This window comes from Desarmillaria tabescens (genome assembly GCF_030435595.1).
Source record: "Desarmillaria tabescens strain CCBAS 213 chromosome Unknown EV420scaffold_78, whole genome shotgun sequence".
Lineage (NCBI taxonomy): Eukaryota > Fungi > Basidiomycota > Agaricomycetes > Agaricales > Physalacriaceae > Desarmillaria > Desarmillaria tabescens.
In genome coordinates this window covers 165603-178749 of record NW_026848377.1, presented here as the reverse complement: position 1 = coordinate 178749, position 13147 = coordinate 165603, and the positions used below count along the sequence as shown (strand labels likewise).

Genomic DNA, 13147 nt, shown 5'->3' with positions numbered 1-13147 from the left:
GTGTTGCAACGCGTTGTAACGCGAAATTTATTGTATGTAACTTAGAGAGAGAAAACCTTCAATCCCATACCTGCTTCTTGTTGCAACACTACCCGTCCGTTGCAACATCTCGTTTTCGGCTTGCAATACGGTCCGACGCAACCACCGCCGCGGGTAAATTGAGTTCGCTTGGGCGCAAGCAGCAACGTCCGACCGCCGTGATCACTGCCAATCACATAATACCTCTAAAAGAGGCCTGTAACAGCCGCTCACCTAATCTACAATCGCGCCCTTCCTTGTGCCACCAAGCCAAGATGTGGCAACAATGAATAGAACGAGGGCGGCCTCATCGAGAGATGACTTCGAAGGGGTAGACATCTCTTGAGTTGCAGACAGTAGAGGATATGACGAGCGACTCCTTGTCGCTCGTCGCTTAGTAGTGGTAGAGGTGGCCAACGAAGGTAGGAGGTTGTGGTCAAGACAAAGCCCCTACGTGTCGGTGGCTTTTCAATTAAGAACAGGGGTTGCACCGCCACCACGTGGACCGTGCCTGGACTGTCTCTAGTTCCACGCCCATCAAGTCAATTCATTAATTAATTTTGTGCATTATAGGTCTGAACAGACTTACGAAAGAGATGTCTCTGTGGGAGGTACAAGGACCTCCCCGCCAAAAGAGCTTCCAATAAGCTTAGCCTGCGACGACCCCACGTGCCGGCGGCATACGACTCCCACGCCCGTACCTTTCGTCGCTTCCATCATCGTCCACCATCGTCCTTGCAGACGATTGACTCTCTTCGCCAGGTATGTGCCCGATTTTTTCGTCATATCTTGAACTCACGGTCTCCTAGAAACATGAGTAACTCCACTGACGAACACCAAGTAATTCGCTCGACCCAGCAAGTCATGCTGTATGTGTTGGATCTTTCACTTTCACTTCGGTTTGCCTCAAACCGTCGGCACAGCGACAATCCCTCGTCAGTCCCTTCTGACGCGCAACCGGCCTCACCGACTACTTTGACACGAGACACCGAGGAATCCATCCCACAGCGTGTTACCTTCGCACGCTTGGGCAGCCGGGTCACCGTCGTCGGCTTCATCGACCCGGATGGTTCCATGTTGAGGGTAGAGGTCGTTCTCTCGAGGGGAAACCTCAGCGTCTCCCTGGGATACGATTTCGGGCAGCACGTATCTGTCGTCCTCGAGCTCACTGTTCTAGACAATGGTGATGTGAACATCGTCGGCGGGGACGTTCAGCTGTCGGTCGGAGCGTTCAGGGTAGAATATCATTTCGTTGTCTGAGATCAAGGTAAATACTATTTCTCTCAAGCATTGTCATTGTTATCCACTCACCATTGAATCACTAGTCGTGGCTATATCGGCCAGGCACAGCACAATCTCAATATTTCTTGGTAATAACAAGTCTAGGCATCCATCTTGTATTATATTCATACCATTATTTTGTACATACAGTCTAAATAGTTCTCGTTAATCAGCTATATCACAATGACATCAGAAACGCCCACCTGTTTACCCAAGCGCCCACTCCACACAGCCACCACACGGATAGTTCCGGTGGCTATGCTGCCAATCTGTGCGACCGGCCCGTCGTTAGTGTGAGTATACTGATAATTAAAAATGGGACCTAACTTCGTCCGATGTGCTTTACACTCCCTCCTCGAAACTTCTAAATGCCTCTTCAATCAGCTTGCTTTTCTCTGCTTCATCCTCACGACTCTCACTTTCCACCATTTCCCAGTCGACCTCTGTAGTCGGTCGCCGCTCTTCGACGTATGATGATAAATCTTCATCTTTGGCTGGCCAACCGCCGCCGCACTCGGCAAAGGCCTTTCTGGCTCTGTCTCCCATCATCTTGTACATTGTCGACTTCTCCATGGCGTATACACGATACCCCGCAACTGACGTATAGTGTTTCGGACCCTCTTCGGACATATCCTTCCAGACCTGACACATTTTGTCGCAGGCCCGAATGAAATGCCGAAACTCTTCCTCTAATATTTCCACCTCTTCTATCCATCGATCCATGTCGGCTCGTGCTCGAAACCATTGAACCTTGAAAGCTGGCGGAAATTACTGTTAAATTCCACTCGAGAACACGAAAAATCACGTACTTGCTTGGCGGAAGTCATTCTTCTCGATATCCGACATTCCTTTCAGCCGTCCATAGGTCCATATCCAGCTATCCGTTACAGACCCCTCGCCCAAACCTCGGGCTCCCGCTGCATTTTTGGCAATCCCATTGATATATTTCAATGAACGTAGATTCATTGTAACCCCACGGGAGTGGCGCCGTCGTGTGTCGTTCAACAGCATGCAGTGGATAATGCTATTTGAGAGCATCATGATGGCCTCATTCGCTTGGCCTTCCCGGAGTTTATACTCTATGTCTGCAAACTTCTTCAGGCCACCGATCTTCATTTCTGAATGTGCCAGGTCCGATGGCAGGAATAAACACTCGTTCTCCACTTCGACATTCTCCTTTACTTCCTTGTCCTCTTCCTTCCTCGCAGCAATGATGTCACCGAGGTCTGGCATCTGCTGGAGCTGTGTTTTTCGGTAACGCCGAATCTCTGCCGATAGGTTGCGACGGGCCAGTCGGATTTCTTCGGTCAAAATGTCCCCTTTTCTGATGGCGGTGGCAAGATCACGCCTGCTCCGAATATTAGCTTGTCTTATCTAGACAATATAAACCGTTGAACACTTACTGCTTTGTTTGCAGTTTAATCCCTACGTCTACGCAATGGATGGCCGGGTTTTTCTTACGGGCATCCATGCCCGTTTGTTCTATTGTGCGTTCTTGTTCGAGGAGACTCGTGAATACTTCAGCTTGAGTGGGAACTACAAGACTACATGTGAGATCCGTTTATTACAACCATACAGGGGCAACACGTACGTTTCCGCACATTCAGACGATAAGGACTTTCCCATTGCTTGGTCTTCTCATTCCATCTGGGCTCGGTTGACTCCTCCTTCCACGAATTGACATTTTCCTTGCCTCGCATGATGCATAGACCCAGAAAATACTCAACGATTTTGGCGAGCTGCTCACGTCCCTTGATAATATTGTTGAACAGGGATTCACCTGGAACATACCTATTAGAAATACTCGGCTACAAATCAAACAGCTTACTCATTTTCTGAACCTTGCACCAGTTCCAGAAATTGTGGTAGTCGTTCAATTTGTCATGTCGGTGCCCGTGATTCATCTGGCGCGTGCTCCCGCCAGACTGCTTAGACTCCACCCAGCTCTGTTCGATCCCTTCGCCGTGATTTCGCCCTGCGCCCTTGAAGAAATTCAAAGAAAAACGGTACTTGCAGTTGTCGATGTGACCATCAAGATGCATCTTCGGTACCAAACAATTAATGATGTCCACGATATCGCTGATCTGCAAAAAACACTCCTTGAAGCGCTCCTTGAGCTTGACATGATATTGGCATGCGATATCATAGGTGAGGATGATCCGACGAAAATATTTGGGTGCCTTGATACTTTGCTCGTTCGTGTAACGAGTCAGCGCAAAGGCCAAACAAAAAATCTGTATTTGCGAACCTGCGAGTGATCAACTACAGGGATGCCATCAAACCTATAGTTACTGACCGTTCACCCTTGTGCAAATCGACCATGGCGATGAAGACACAATGTCGACCACATTCTACTGCAATCACTCCGGTGATCACGCATCCTTTGAATTTCATTTTGTTTTGCATCTCGACGGCGTTAAACTGCGAACAGGTGGACTTCTGCAAATAGTTACTGTTAATCCTGGCGTAAGACTACGAATCAGGCGCATACCTCATCTGAAGTGGCCACGATCTTTTCGATATACTCATTGTATGCTTTGTCCATCGGAAAAAGGCCTGTTCCCGTCACAATTGATATATCATCAGGGTCGTCGACTTTTCGGAATCTTTGCAAGCCGAAATGCCCATCTTGCATGAATGTAAATTGAACGAGATGTCTGCCCGCCTATGAATCCTGCTATGTCATGCCGAACACAAAAAACTTACATCATTTTTTCCGAAACAGTGTCCATGATCACGTCCGGAACGTTAAAGCCTCGCTCAGGACAAGAAAAGCATGGCACCACGACAAAGCCAGGAGGGCGTTGGGGGAAATGCCTGTCGATTCCATGGGCTTGTCCACTTCGTTTTTTCATTGTAAGCGCTATCCATATCCTCTGAACACGCACGAATTGCCGGTACACATCCTAGTTAGATGATTAGGTTCCAAGCGTCTATCTGTGGCAGATTCTGACGTACTGGACAATCCTGGGGAAACACATTGTTGCCTTGGCGTTTCACAGCCTCTATATAGTCATACGACGATTTTTTGGACGTCAGGGTGTGTAGATGGAAATCCCGTAGCACTGCGAATGTAAAGCCCGTCCTCGGTTGATTCCTAGTGGCTGGGAAGATTCGACTTTCCAACAGGTTCTGAAAACGATCCCCGGCTTGCCCGACACATTGACAGAAAACAACCCGGGTTTGATGAACCCTGTTAGTGTGCACGACAGTAAAGTCGATGGGTTGATACTCTAATGCGTACTCGCAGTGGAGTGAGGAATGGCGATCATGGCCAATGGTCACAATGTGCCCCAGATTGGAAATGTCCCGCCGTAGAAAATGAGTACCATTCCACTCTTCAGCCCAATGCCATGGATTCCGCCCACCATGGAAGTCCAGGAAACACTGGCGGCAGGATGGTTCGTAGTGTTGGCAGTCGTGGCACAGGTACAACCGCACGGCATCATCCCGTTTACAGGCACATGGACTGCCGATGCTGCTATCGCTCTCACTGGCAAGCATGTACTCCACAATACGGTCGAACTCTGGCTGGAATTCCCGCATTATCGCTGATACTCCCTAAGAAAAAAAACTTAGATCCAAAGACTACGAGTTTGGATTACTCACTTGTTCAAAGGTTCTCTGTCGCTTGCTCTTGGTAGCCTCATTCCCATCTTGGCCATCATCGTGTACTTCATGGAGGCGGGGAACATCATCGTCTCCCTCAATTTCAAGGTCCACAGGTGACGGCTCCTGCGTGCGTTTGTTACTGCTGCTCGAGGTCGTGGGCTGTGATTCGGCTCCTGTCTGCACCAACCACGGCTTCGCTAAAGTGCTCGACCCCGGTCCCCCCCTGAGAAGGATTGGTGCATCGAAGGCTGAGTCGATACATAAGATTGCACACTGACGTTTGCATTTTTTGGTAGGGCTCGGCCTCGTCTTCTAGGAGGCATGGCAAGGGAGACGAAAGGGGTCCTATGTTGTCTGATTAATGTCAAGGTATGCTGCAGGCGGAAATGACCCACTTTGGCTAGCTTGAGACTTTATTTATTTACTTATTTAATATTCCAAAAAACGTCGCACTTGCAATAAAGATGGAGATACAACAGTATACAGAAAAATTATTGAGTACACAACGCTATCGAAGCCTAGCACGCTTAGAGGGTGTGGCTTCTCCCTCGGGAGAAGACTCGCGGGGTTCGCCAACAGTCTGCACACCGTTAATGCGAGCGTAAACTATCTCCACCCCATCAATCATCTCAGATCGCACGATATCTGAAGCATTCCGTTTTCTTCCCTTCCTGGTGACCGTGGTGGGTGGTGTTACCAACTGCGCAGGTTGAACCCTCCTAGGCGTCTCAGTGACTGCAGTAGCAGCGCCGTCTTGTGAACCTTATGAAATCTGTCAGAAACTCGTGCCCCGCTGAAATTGGAGTTACTCACCAGCTGCGCACCGTGCGCTTGTTCTCGTTACGCGAGCAGATACAGGCTCCCCGACGAGAGCACCCATCACACCCGTCTCCTTCGTCATGGCGCTAACATAAAGGCGACGCTGGCTACCTCGCAGTTCTGTGGCAAGACCGTTACGAACAAGGTATTGGCGGAGCGCCCTATCGCCTTCACAGATTCAATTTCTTAGTGCCAACGAAGAAATAAGGTACTTACTAGTGCAGTGCTGAAGTTCCTCCAAGCGCTGCCAAGCCTCTTGGGCAACACGCAAAGCAACTACTGCATTGTCATGGAGGGCCCTGACAATATCCGAATGTTCATCGGCCTTCCAAACTCGTTCCTTGGACCGTGAGACGACACTTTGGCTGGCGTCTGCGAACCAAAGTCAGCTAATACGTATCATCGCAAAAGGAAGTATACGTACGTTCGACATCAAGCATATTATTGATGGCTGCGGCTAATCTCTTCGAGGCCTTGCCACACTGCACTTTTCGCTTCTTGACCAATGTTGATAGTGCAGAGACTGAGCGCGGCGAGGCTTCTTTATCTTCAGCGACAATCCTGGCAAGTTCGATTTGCTTGTCGGCGCTAGCTTGCAGCAGAGTGAAAGGATGGCAGCCGTCGTTACACTTGGTTGAGACCATCAGTACCACAACTAGACTCAGAGAACAGATAAACCTACATAAATCCACTGCTTGCCAATATTAGGCCCGCTCATCACGGTGGTATGACGGTGGAATCCTTTCTGCTTGCACTGCATTCGGTCGTTATACTCCGCCGCAGTGAGTGGCAGATCGTCCATGGCCAGTCGGACGTGGAATGCGTATATAGTTTCGACGTAGCGTTTGGGAGGAAAGTAAGGCATGGAGTAATGGTAATCTGGATCGTCTGGGTCAGAGAAGGACTTTATAGGCGCAAGGCTTGACCTACCCAATGATGACTACGATGGGTCAAAGGGCCAGTCTTCCAAAACAATTCGGAGGCGGGGCAGGGCACGACATCCCATGGTCAAAGCACTACGTGACCTCGGGTTGTCATGTCAAAGATCTTCCGGACACAAAAAAAGGTGGCCGCAAACGACACGATTCCTGTCATACTACTTTTCGACAATGAAAAGAATAAGATGATGCACAAACCTGTGGCCAACCAGCAGGAACCAAGGTCATAACAGGGTCATAACTGGTCGCCTAGGGCGTAGCACATGGTGGAGAGAAAGAGAGAGAAAGGAGGCATGGGAAATATCTTCCACGTAGGTCATCGGGCCCCAAAAACGTTATCGTCCGAAAACCCGAAGATGTTCGGACGACAGCAAAATCGTGGACCGATATCAGCCGCACGTCTTCGTTTTCCCACGCTTTCCTGCTTGCTCACCAACTATCACCACCTTACCTCTCGGTGATTGTCGTTGCTCACGCTAAGACAGTAGTACAACGAAATCCAATTGCTTATACCATACAACAAGCGTGATCTTTAAGAGCGTAGTCATTGCTGATAGTATGATGACTTTTAGGAATGGCTCCGAGGTGAGTATATATCAATATCTTGCATACTTTCCGCGTGTTGAATATCAATTGTAGCGCTATAGTCACTGTGGTTTCATCGATTTGGAAGCGCTCGAAGACAATAACTCCATCTCCGACGATGAAGAAGAGGACACCGACATCGATGGTTTGACAGCTGGTTTGTAGCCTTCACCATTTTGGTTTTGACGTTCTCCAGATTTCATCGACGACACGAATGATACCACCGAAATGACCTCAATGCCAACTTCCAGCCATCGAAGCGAAGATCCTACCCCTGAACAATTGGAGGAATACGCGTCTGCAGTAATAGAACGTGCTAGGAAGCGTCGGCGGGTTGAGAGCGACTTGGCTGTGGGTGGCCTCGACTCTGTGGATTCACTTTGGGTGGTAGGCGCTTCCGGTCCATTATGGAGAGTTCGCATCAAGGTGCGTCATTTCCCATTTGCCTGTGAACTACTGCTGAGCATAATTTCAGAAACATACTCAAGATCATCTGGTATCTCGGCTCAAGCATTATAAGACGCCCGACCATGGTCTCATCACCGCTTTTGCCCTTCCTGCAATCCCTCAATGGGTGTATCTGGACTGTCAATACGTGAACTCTGCTCTCCGCCAACTACTTTCCTCTTCTTGTGCCGTCGCTACCGCCAATGGCCAGCCAATTTTGGAAGAAGTTCCCGTCGAGGATTCGGGCCCCATTCGGACTATGCAAAAGGGCAAGCCTAACCCTCAAAAAGGCGATTGGGTTAGGGTTACGAGAGGCCCATATCGCAATGATGTGGCATGTGTGCGCGAGATCTATGATTGGGGTGCAGAAGTCCTGGTCATTCCTCGTTTCTATGCCCCCGAACACCGGCGCTGCCCTCAGCGAGAAAAAAGACAGCACAGTTCGCATTCTCTCTGGGATTCCAACCGAACGCTACACCGGCTAGGAACGATGAGGCAAATATGCCCAATTACGAAAACCCAGAAACGTCAAAATAGTGAATACGACCGTGGTTTGCTCATCTTGCAGTGTGAAATTCAGTCTCTGGTGACTGCGAGTACGATTTCCGCGTCAATTCTGGGCTTATTTGTCCAAAGCCAACATTCGATTGTGCTGCAGGCCGAATTACGAGCGCCATGTCCAATGGAATGGCATTTTCAGGTCGGAGACGATGTGGAGATCTCAGGAAATAGGACAGGTGTAGTGTGCAGCATTAGCGCTACCGGTGTAGAGGTCAGCCTGGACAATGGTGCTGGTATACACCACATTCCCTTCAGCCGCATAATCAAGAGGATATCTGTCGGAGATTTGGTCCTGTGCTTGGAATCGGATCGCGAAGGACTGGTCCAGGTGGTAGGTGAATTTCATATAGTGGCACTGGCCAAAGGCCCCAACGGGGAGATTGAGGTCGGTATGATCTTATTGCTCTAGCTGACACTTCACTGAACCTGTCTTCCAGGAGTTCGAACGCCCTAGGAACTCAGTGTCACGTCAATGTTCACGTCCTCACGATTACAGTGAATATATTGCGAAGCCAAAAATTGTACCACATGTTGGCTGGATTGGGAGACGCGTCGTTGTGGGCGCTTACGGCCTTGTCCTTAGGGGAAAGGCGGGTTCGGTTGCAGATGTAATCAACGAGGAGGGACGTCCAATGGCTGTCGTTATACTGGACGATGAGCCTGACATTGCACGCATGTTTCGTCCTGAAGACCTGACAATTGAAGGGTATATGGGCCTTTCTTTCGCATCAGCACGGTGCTGATACTCTTTTGTAGACGAGGTGAACAACTCGACATTGGTGAAACTTCCAATGCCCTGGAACAGATCCAAGGTCCTATGCGAAGCTCCGGCCAAACACCTTGGATTGGAGTACAGGTTGGAATCTTCCACACAGGGCATCGCCTCAGATCCAAGATCGGCACAGTCAGGGATGTCATTTGCGGCCAGGACAATGCAAGCGGACTACGTCTTGTCATTGTGCTGGATACCTATGACCCCGCGACGACAAATAAAGAGCATACCGTGGACTATGAGCATGTTCTGGAGGTCGAGTGAGTGGTATCGTCTTCAACTATTGAATAATCTAAGGCCCCCTCAGAACGAAGCGTCCTTTGAGATTGTATAAGCCGCTTTTGCTCTCGCAAAATGCTTTTCTTCCTCGACTGTCTTTCATTCAATCACGCTATGAAGAGCGCATGGAACACATGACCCGAACCCTGCCGGGCGATTTCATCAGAAACAGGGCGACGACACCGCCTCCTAACCTGGATCCAGCCTGGGATCCCCGTTCCAAGACACCTCCTCTCCCTGACGGCTCATCCATCTCGACATCTGGTTTCAATCCGCTTTCTTACGAGCACCACGGCCATTGGGCTACAGACGGGAGACTGCTAGGCCGTGAATTGCGTATCAAGCTCAACGGCAAAGCCAAGACTCTCATATTCCGGCAAGGCGCCAAACACGCACCCGTTGAATGCTACATTCGCAAAGGCAAGAAGAAAATAGAGGCAGTCCCTCCGGAGCTGGTTGAAGCGATCCATCCTGCCACTCCCCGGAATTATGAACGTTGGGTTGTGATCAAGGGTCGGCACACTGGCAAATATGTCCGCTCCATTCGCTATGAGAAAGGGGCAACGCCGAAAATGCCGATTTGGTGGACAGTAGCCGTAGTCGCTCCTGCGGAGGGCCAGGTAGATGAGCAGACAGGAGAGGAACTGCACCTAGAATCCACAGATCTATGCCTGGAGGAAGAAAGCGAGTCTTCCAGGGAAACCAACATGCTGTTCAGCCGAAAGCTACGAGAGGAGGCGCCTCGTCATTGACACGGATCAATTTATACTGTAATATACCGATTGTAACACCATACCCTGTAACTTAGTAGAAATATTATTTTATCATACGGGTACCGGCCCGACTTGGTTAAATCCGCGGACGGCGGAGAAAACGAAATTTGGGGGGATTCATATGGGCGCGGTCATCATATTCTCACGCTTTTTCTTCTTTCCTTTTCGCCTTCATCTGAGACCCTAAGTCTTCGCCGATGTTGTTGTGTTTTATGGTATGTCTTCCTCTGTTGTTCATTTCATCATTCTGATTGGCTACACAGGTACAGGGGGTGAAGACTCCTATCGCGAATCTTATTGTTTGGGAGGCCCCTACATGTATTTAAGGGAGCCGTCGATTTTGAATCCAAGAATCCTTCCGATATGGTACAGGTCTACAATGCGACGTTGAAGAGGAAATAGTTTGGGGGTCTTCGTGGGTTCTATTATTCCGATCCCTGACATGTTCTCGATTACTGACTACTGATTCTGACTTGGACAGAGTTATTGGTATAAAAGCTGGAGCGAACGACATTTAACTTCCAGCTTTGGAGCACTTCCCATTTCCTCCCACCATCTTCCTTCCCCCCCCCCTCTCCTCCTCTCTCCTCACTCCCTATAATACTCCCCTCCATCAACCTTGACTCGGATGCATGACCTCCCCGCCCGCCACCTTGTGTTCATACTTTGCTTTGAAGATACTGAGAACATCCTCCAAAGTTCGTAAATTTGGAAGACTGGGACTTTGTGCGGTACTTGTCACTCGGGAGCCAATGTCGCGCGTACTCGGGTAAGTCAAACGTGTAAATTCGTATTTGCGTTTCCACCTTCTAACACGTACTTGACATTCTAGGTCCCTGTTCTCGAGAATCTAACTCCAGAGCCCGGGAACATTCAACACCCATTGATGTCAGTTACCAGTTCTTCTGTTCCGCCCTTCTATCGCAATCGAAACATTGCAGGGGTCTAATTTCACGGCCGTGTTTGATTTCTTGGAACCTTCTCTTCTTCTTGGGAGGCCTCATGCGTGGCGTAGGTGGATACTATTTAATGTGAGATGGCTGAGTGTGTTTTGAGGGAGGTAAACGGATTTTGGGATGTACCGAATTCCATGTCAGGATTCGGTAGAGATCTGAAAGTGAGTTTGAATTCCTTCATGCCTTGCTCAAATGAGTTGACACTTATTCTTTCGCTCAATTATTGCAGAAAATGAAGTTTATTGACTATCTGAGACGAAGTATCGACGTCCGGCGAGCGAGGGTCAGTGAGTACTGCACTGTATTGCTAGCTTCACTAAGTTTTGCTTCAAGAGGACAGTTCTTCGTCAGCAGAACAAGGTAACTGCAGCCGTTACTGTCCCGATTGCTAACTTGAAGACTTTCAGGCGTTGTCTAATATGAGGATAAGCTAACTGAGGCGGGACCGTCTTTGAGTATATGGATCAACGACAGGAGAGCCAGGTATGCTACTGTTTAGGTTTTTTTAATGAAGTTCTTATGCCTTCTTACTTAGCTTGAAAGTTCAGTTGTCAAACTCTTGTGGTACGAATTGCTTGTTCCGAGTCCTATGAATATAAGATATCGGTCATTATGCGGTTCTGGCGACACCCCCGTGGGAATTTTGCATCAGCCAACATGGCTTTTGCCGCCCCCTGACGTCTCCTCACTGTGGTTATTTTTGGCATCATCCATCAAAAAATCGGCTTCCGTCCTGACCTTCTTTCTCTTGTGCTTCCTCTTTCTTTTCTTGTTTTTCTTGCCGGCATGGCTTCCTTTTCATTGCTTTGCTTTGCTTCCTTTCCCTGTTTTTTCACGCTCCTTATTTACTTCCGTTCTCGTCTCGCTAGCCAAAAGTCGTATTTAGGTGCTACTACATCTTCACCCGCTATGTACTACTGACTTCTCCCTCGTTACTTAGCGTTGCCCTTTTCCTCCTTCCCTCTTAGATGTAGTGTGGATCCTTCTCGCTACTTTTCATATACGAGACTGCTTTCAATGAGATCCTCTTCCCGTACCCCAATGAACGAGACGTCCCCATAAGAGTCAGGTGGTTGGAAATCCGTGCTTAGCGGACAACCTCCACTGCCCTCGATGTATAAGCCCCAAAATCCCCAACGCAGGATCTGGAAGCTTCCTTAAATGATATCCCTCACCTTTGTGGACTGACCCTGCGGTACAAGACGTCTTGCGCTCACGTGGGATACACCTGCAGGATTCCGCAGAATTGTAAGTCTCATGGGAACTGCATCTTGGCCAGAATATAATTTCTGCAGCTTTATAGACAATGGTGCAAGGGCTACGAGGAAGGACTACCTGTCGACGGAATGTGAGTATGCTGGTTACAGAAATGAGGGCTGATTCGACTGCGTTTCAGCGGCTAACTCCTCGCACTATTTTCAGACAAGAAATCGCGAGACAGTTCTTTGTCACGCTCGCAAGCCCGCTCACAAAATTATACGTGCCCACTTCTTAGTGCCAGCGTGCTCCTGGTGGGATTCGAACACGGTGTGTGTGTCAGGGACAATCGATATACTGCGGAAGGTTTACTGAATTTTCTGCACGGTAGTCTTTCTTACCGTGAAAGAGACACCATCAAATCTTTTGGAACATTTCATCTGGGTTTGAATTTATGCCCTCTCTGGGGAATGGCATACCCACGAATAGAGCCAGGCTAGTCATCGTCAAATTTAAATCATTCTACAAGGGCACAGGACTAATATCTCGTTAAGCGCCGAAGCTAGTACGTATAGCTACAAGCAACTAGTCGTGACCCAGAGAGTTAATGGTACAGTATCTCGAGATACCAATAGTTCATTATCCCCACTTATAAAAAAGGTACAAAGAGTTGTTATCCTCTCATATGGCTCTGGCTGAGAGTCGAACTCATCCTGACAGTGTATCCACTGCACTGTTGGAAAGACGACATATAAACAATGGGAATTTAAGTCTTTCGTTGAGGGTTGCATCCGATTGTGCACTCTGCCCTGAAAGCGCGCTTGCAGATGATATAACTCAAACTACATCAAGATCGAGCCGACATTCCTGTGACAAGCTTGATTCAGGCTCTTCCGGAACATTCCCCAA

The 13147-nt window shown here is 48.8% G+C and overlaps 2 protein-coding genes across 2 annotated transcripts; one reads left to right on the top strand and one right to left on the bottom strand.

Moving 5' to 3' along the window:
- Window positions 1-1641: 1641 nt before the first annotated feature.
- Window positions 1642-6595, bottom strand: EV420DRAFT_1650611 (uncharacterized protein; the record flags this gene model as incomplete). Its single annotated transcript, XM_060478479.1, has 15 exons — window positions 1642-2057; window positions 2109-2647; window positions 2703-2835; window positions 2891-3079; window positions 3128-3547; window positions 3603-3738; window positions 3791-3956; window positions 4006-4205; window positions 4258-4860; window positions 4909-5159; window positions 5437-5673; window positions 5725-5898; window positions 5947-6102; window positions 6155-6359; window positions 6413-6595. 15 exons carry the CDS (start codon window positions 6593-6595, stop codon window positions 1642-1644), a joined length of 4008 nt encoding a protein of 1335 aa, XP_060323537.1.
- A 504-nt stretch (window positions 6596-7099) lies between these two features.
- Window positions 7100-10147, top strand: EV420DRAFT_1582234 (uncharacterized protein). Its single transcript, XM_060474699.1, has 6 exons — window positions 7100-7253; window positions 7308-7679; window positions 7729-8646; window positions 8699-8967; window positions 9018-9293; window positions 9341-10147. Exons 2-6 carry the CDS (start codon window positions 7482-7484, stop codon window positions 10062-10064), a joined length of 2385 nt encoding a protein of 794 aa, XP_060323536.1. The 5' UTR covers window positions 7100-7253; window positions 7308-7481; the 3' UTR covers window positions 10065-10147.
- The last annotated feature ends 3000 nt before the right edge of the window (window positions 10148-13147 follow it).

Excerpts from the sequence above, each read along its gene's own strand:
- EV420DRAFT_1582234 (XM_060474699.1), top strand. The coding sequence starts at position 7,482 with ATGACCTCAATGCCAACTTCCAGCCATCGAAGCGAAGATCCTACCCCT. Across the intron at positions 7,680-7,728 it reads TATGGAGAGTTCGCATCAAG|AAACATACTCAAGATCATCT; the intron begins GTGCGTCATTTC and ends GCATAATTTCAG. Across the intron at positions 9,294-9,340 it reads GAGCATGTTCTGGAGGTCGA|AACGAAGCGTCCTTTGAGAT; the intron begins GTGAGTGGTATC and ends AGGCCCCCTCAG.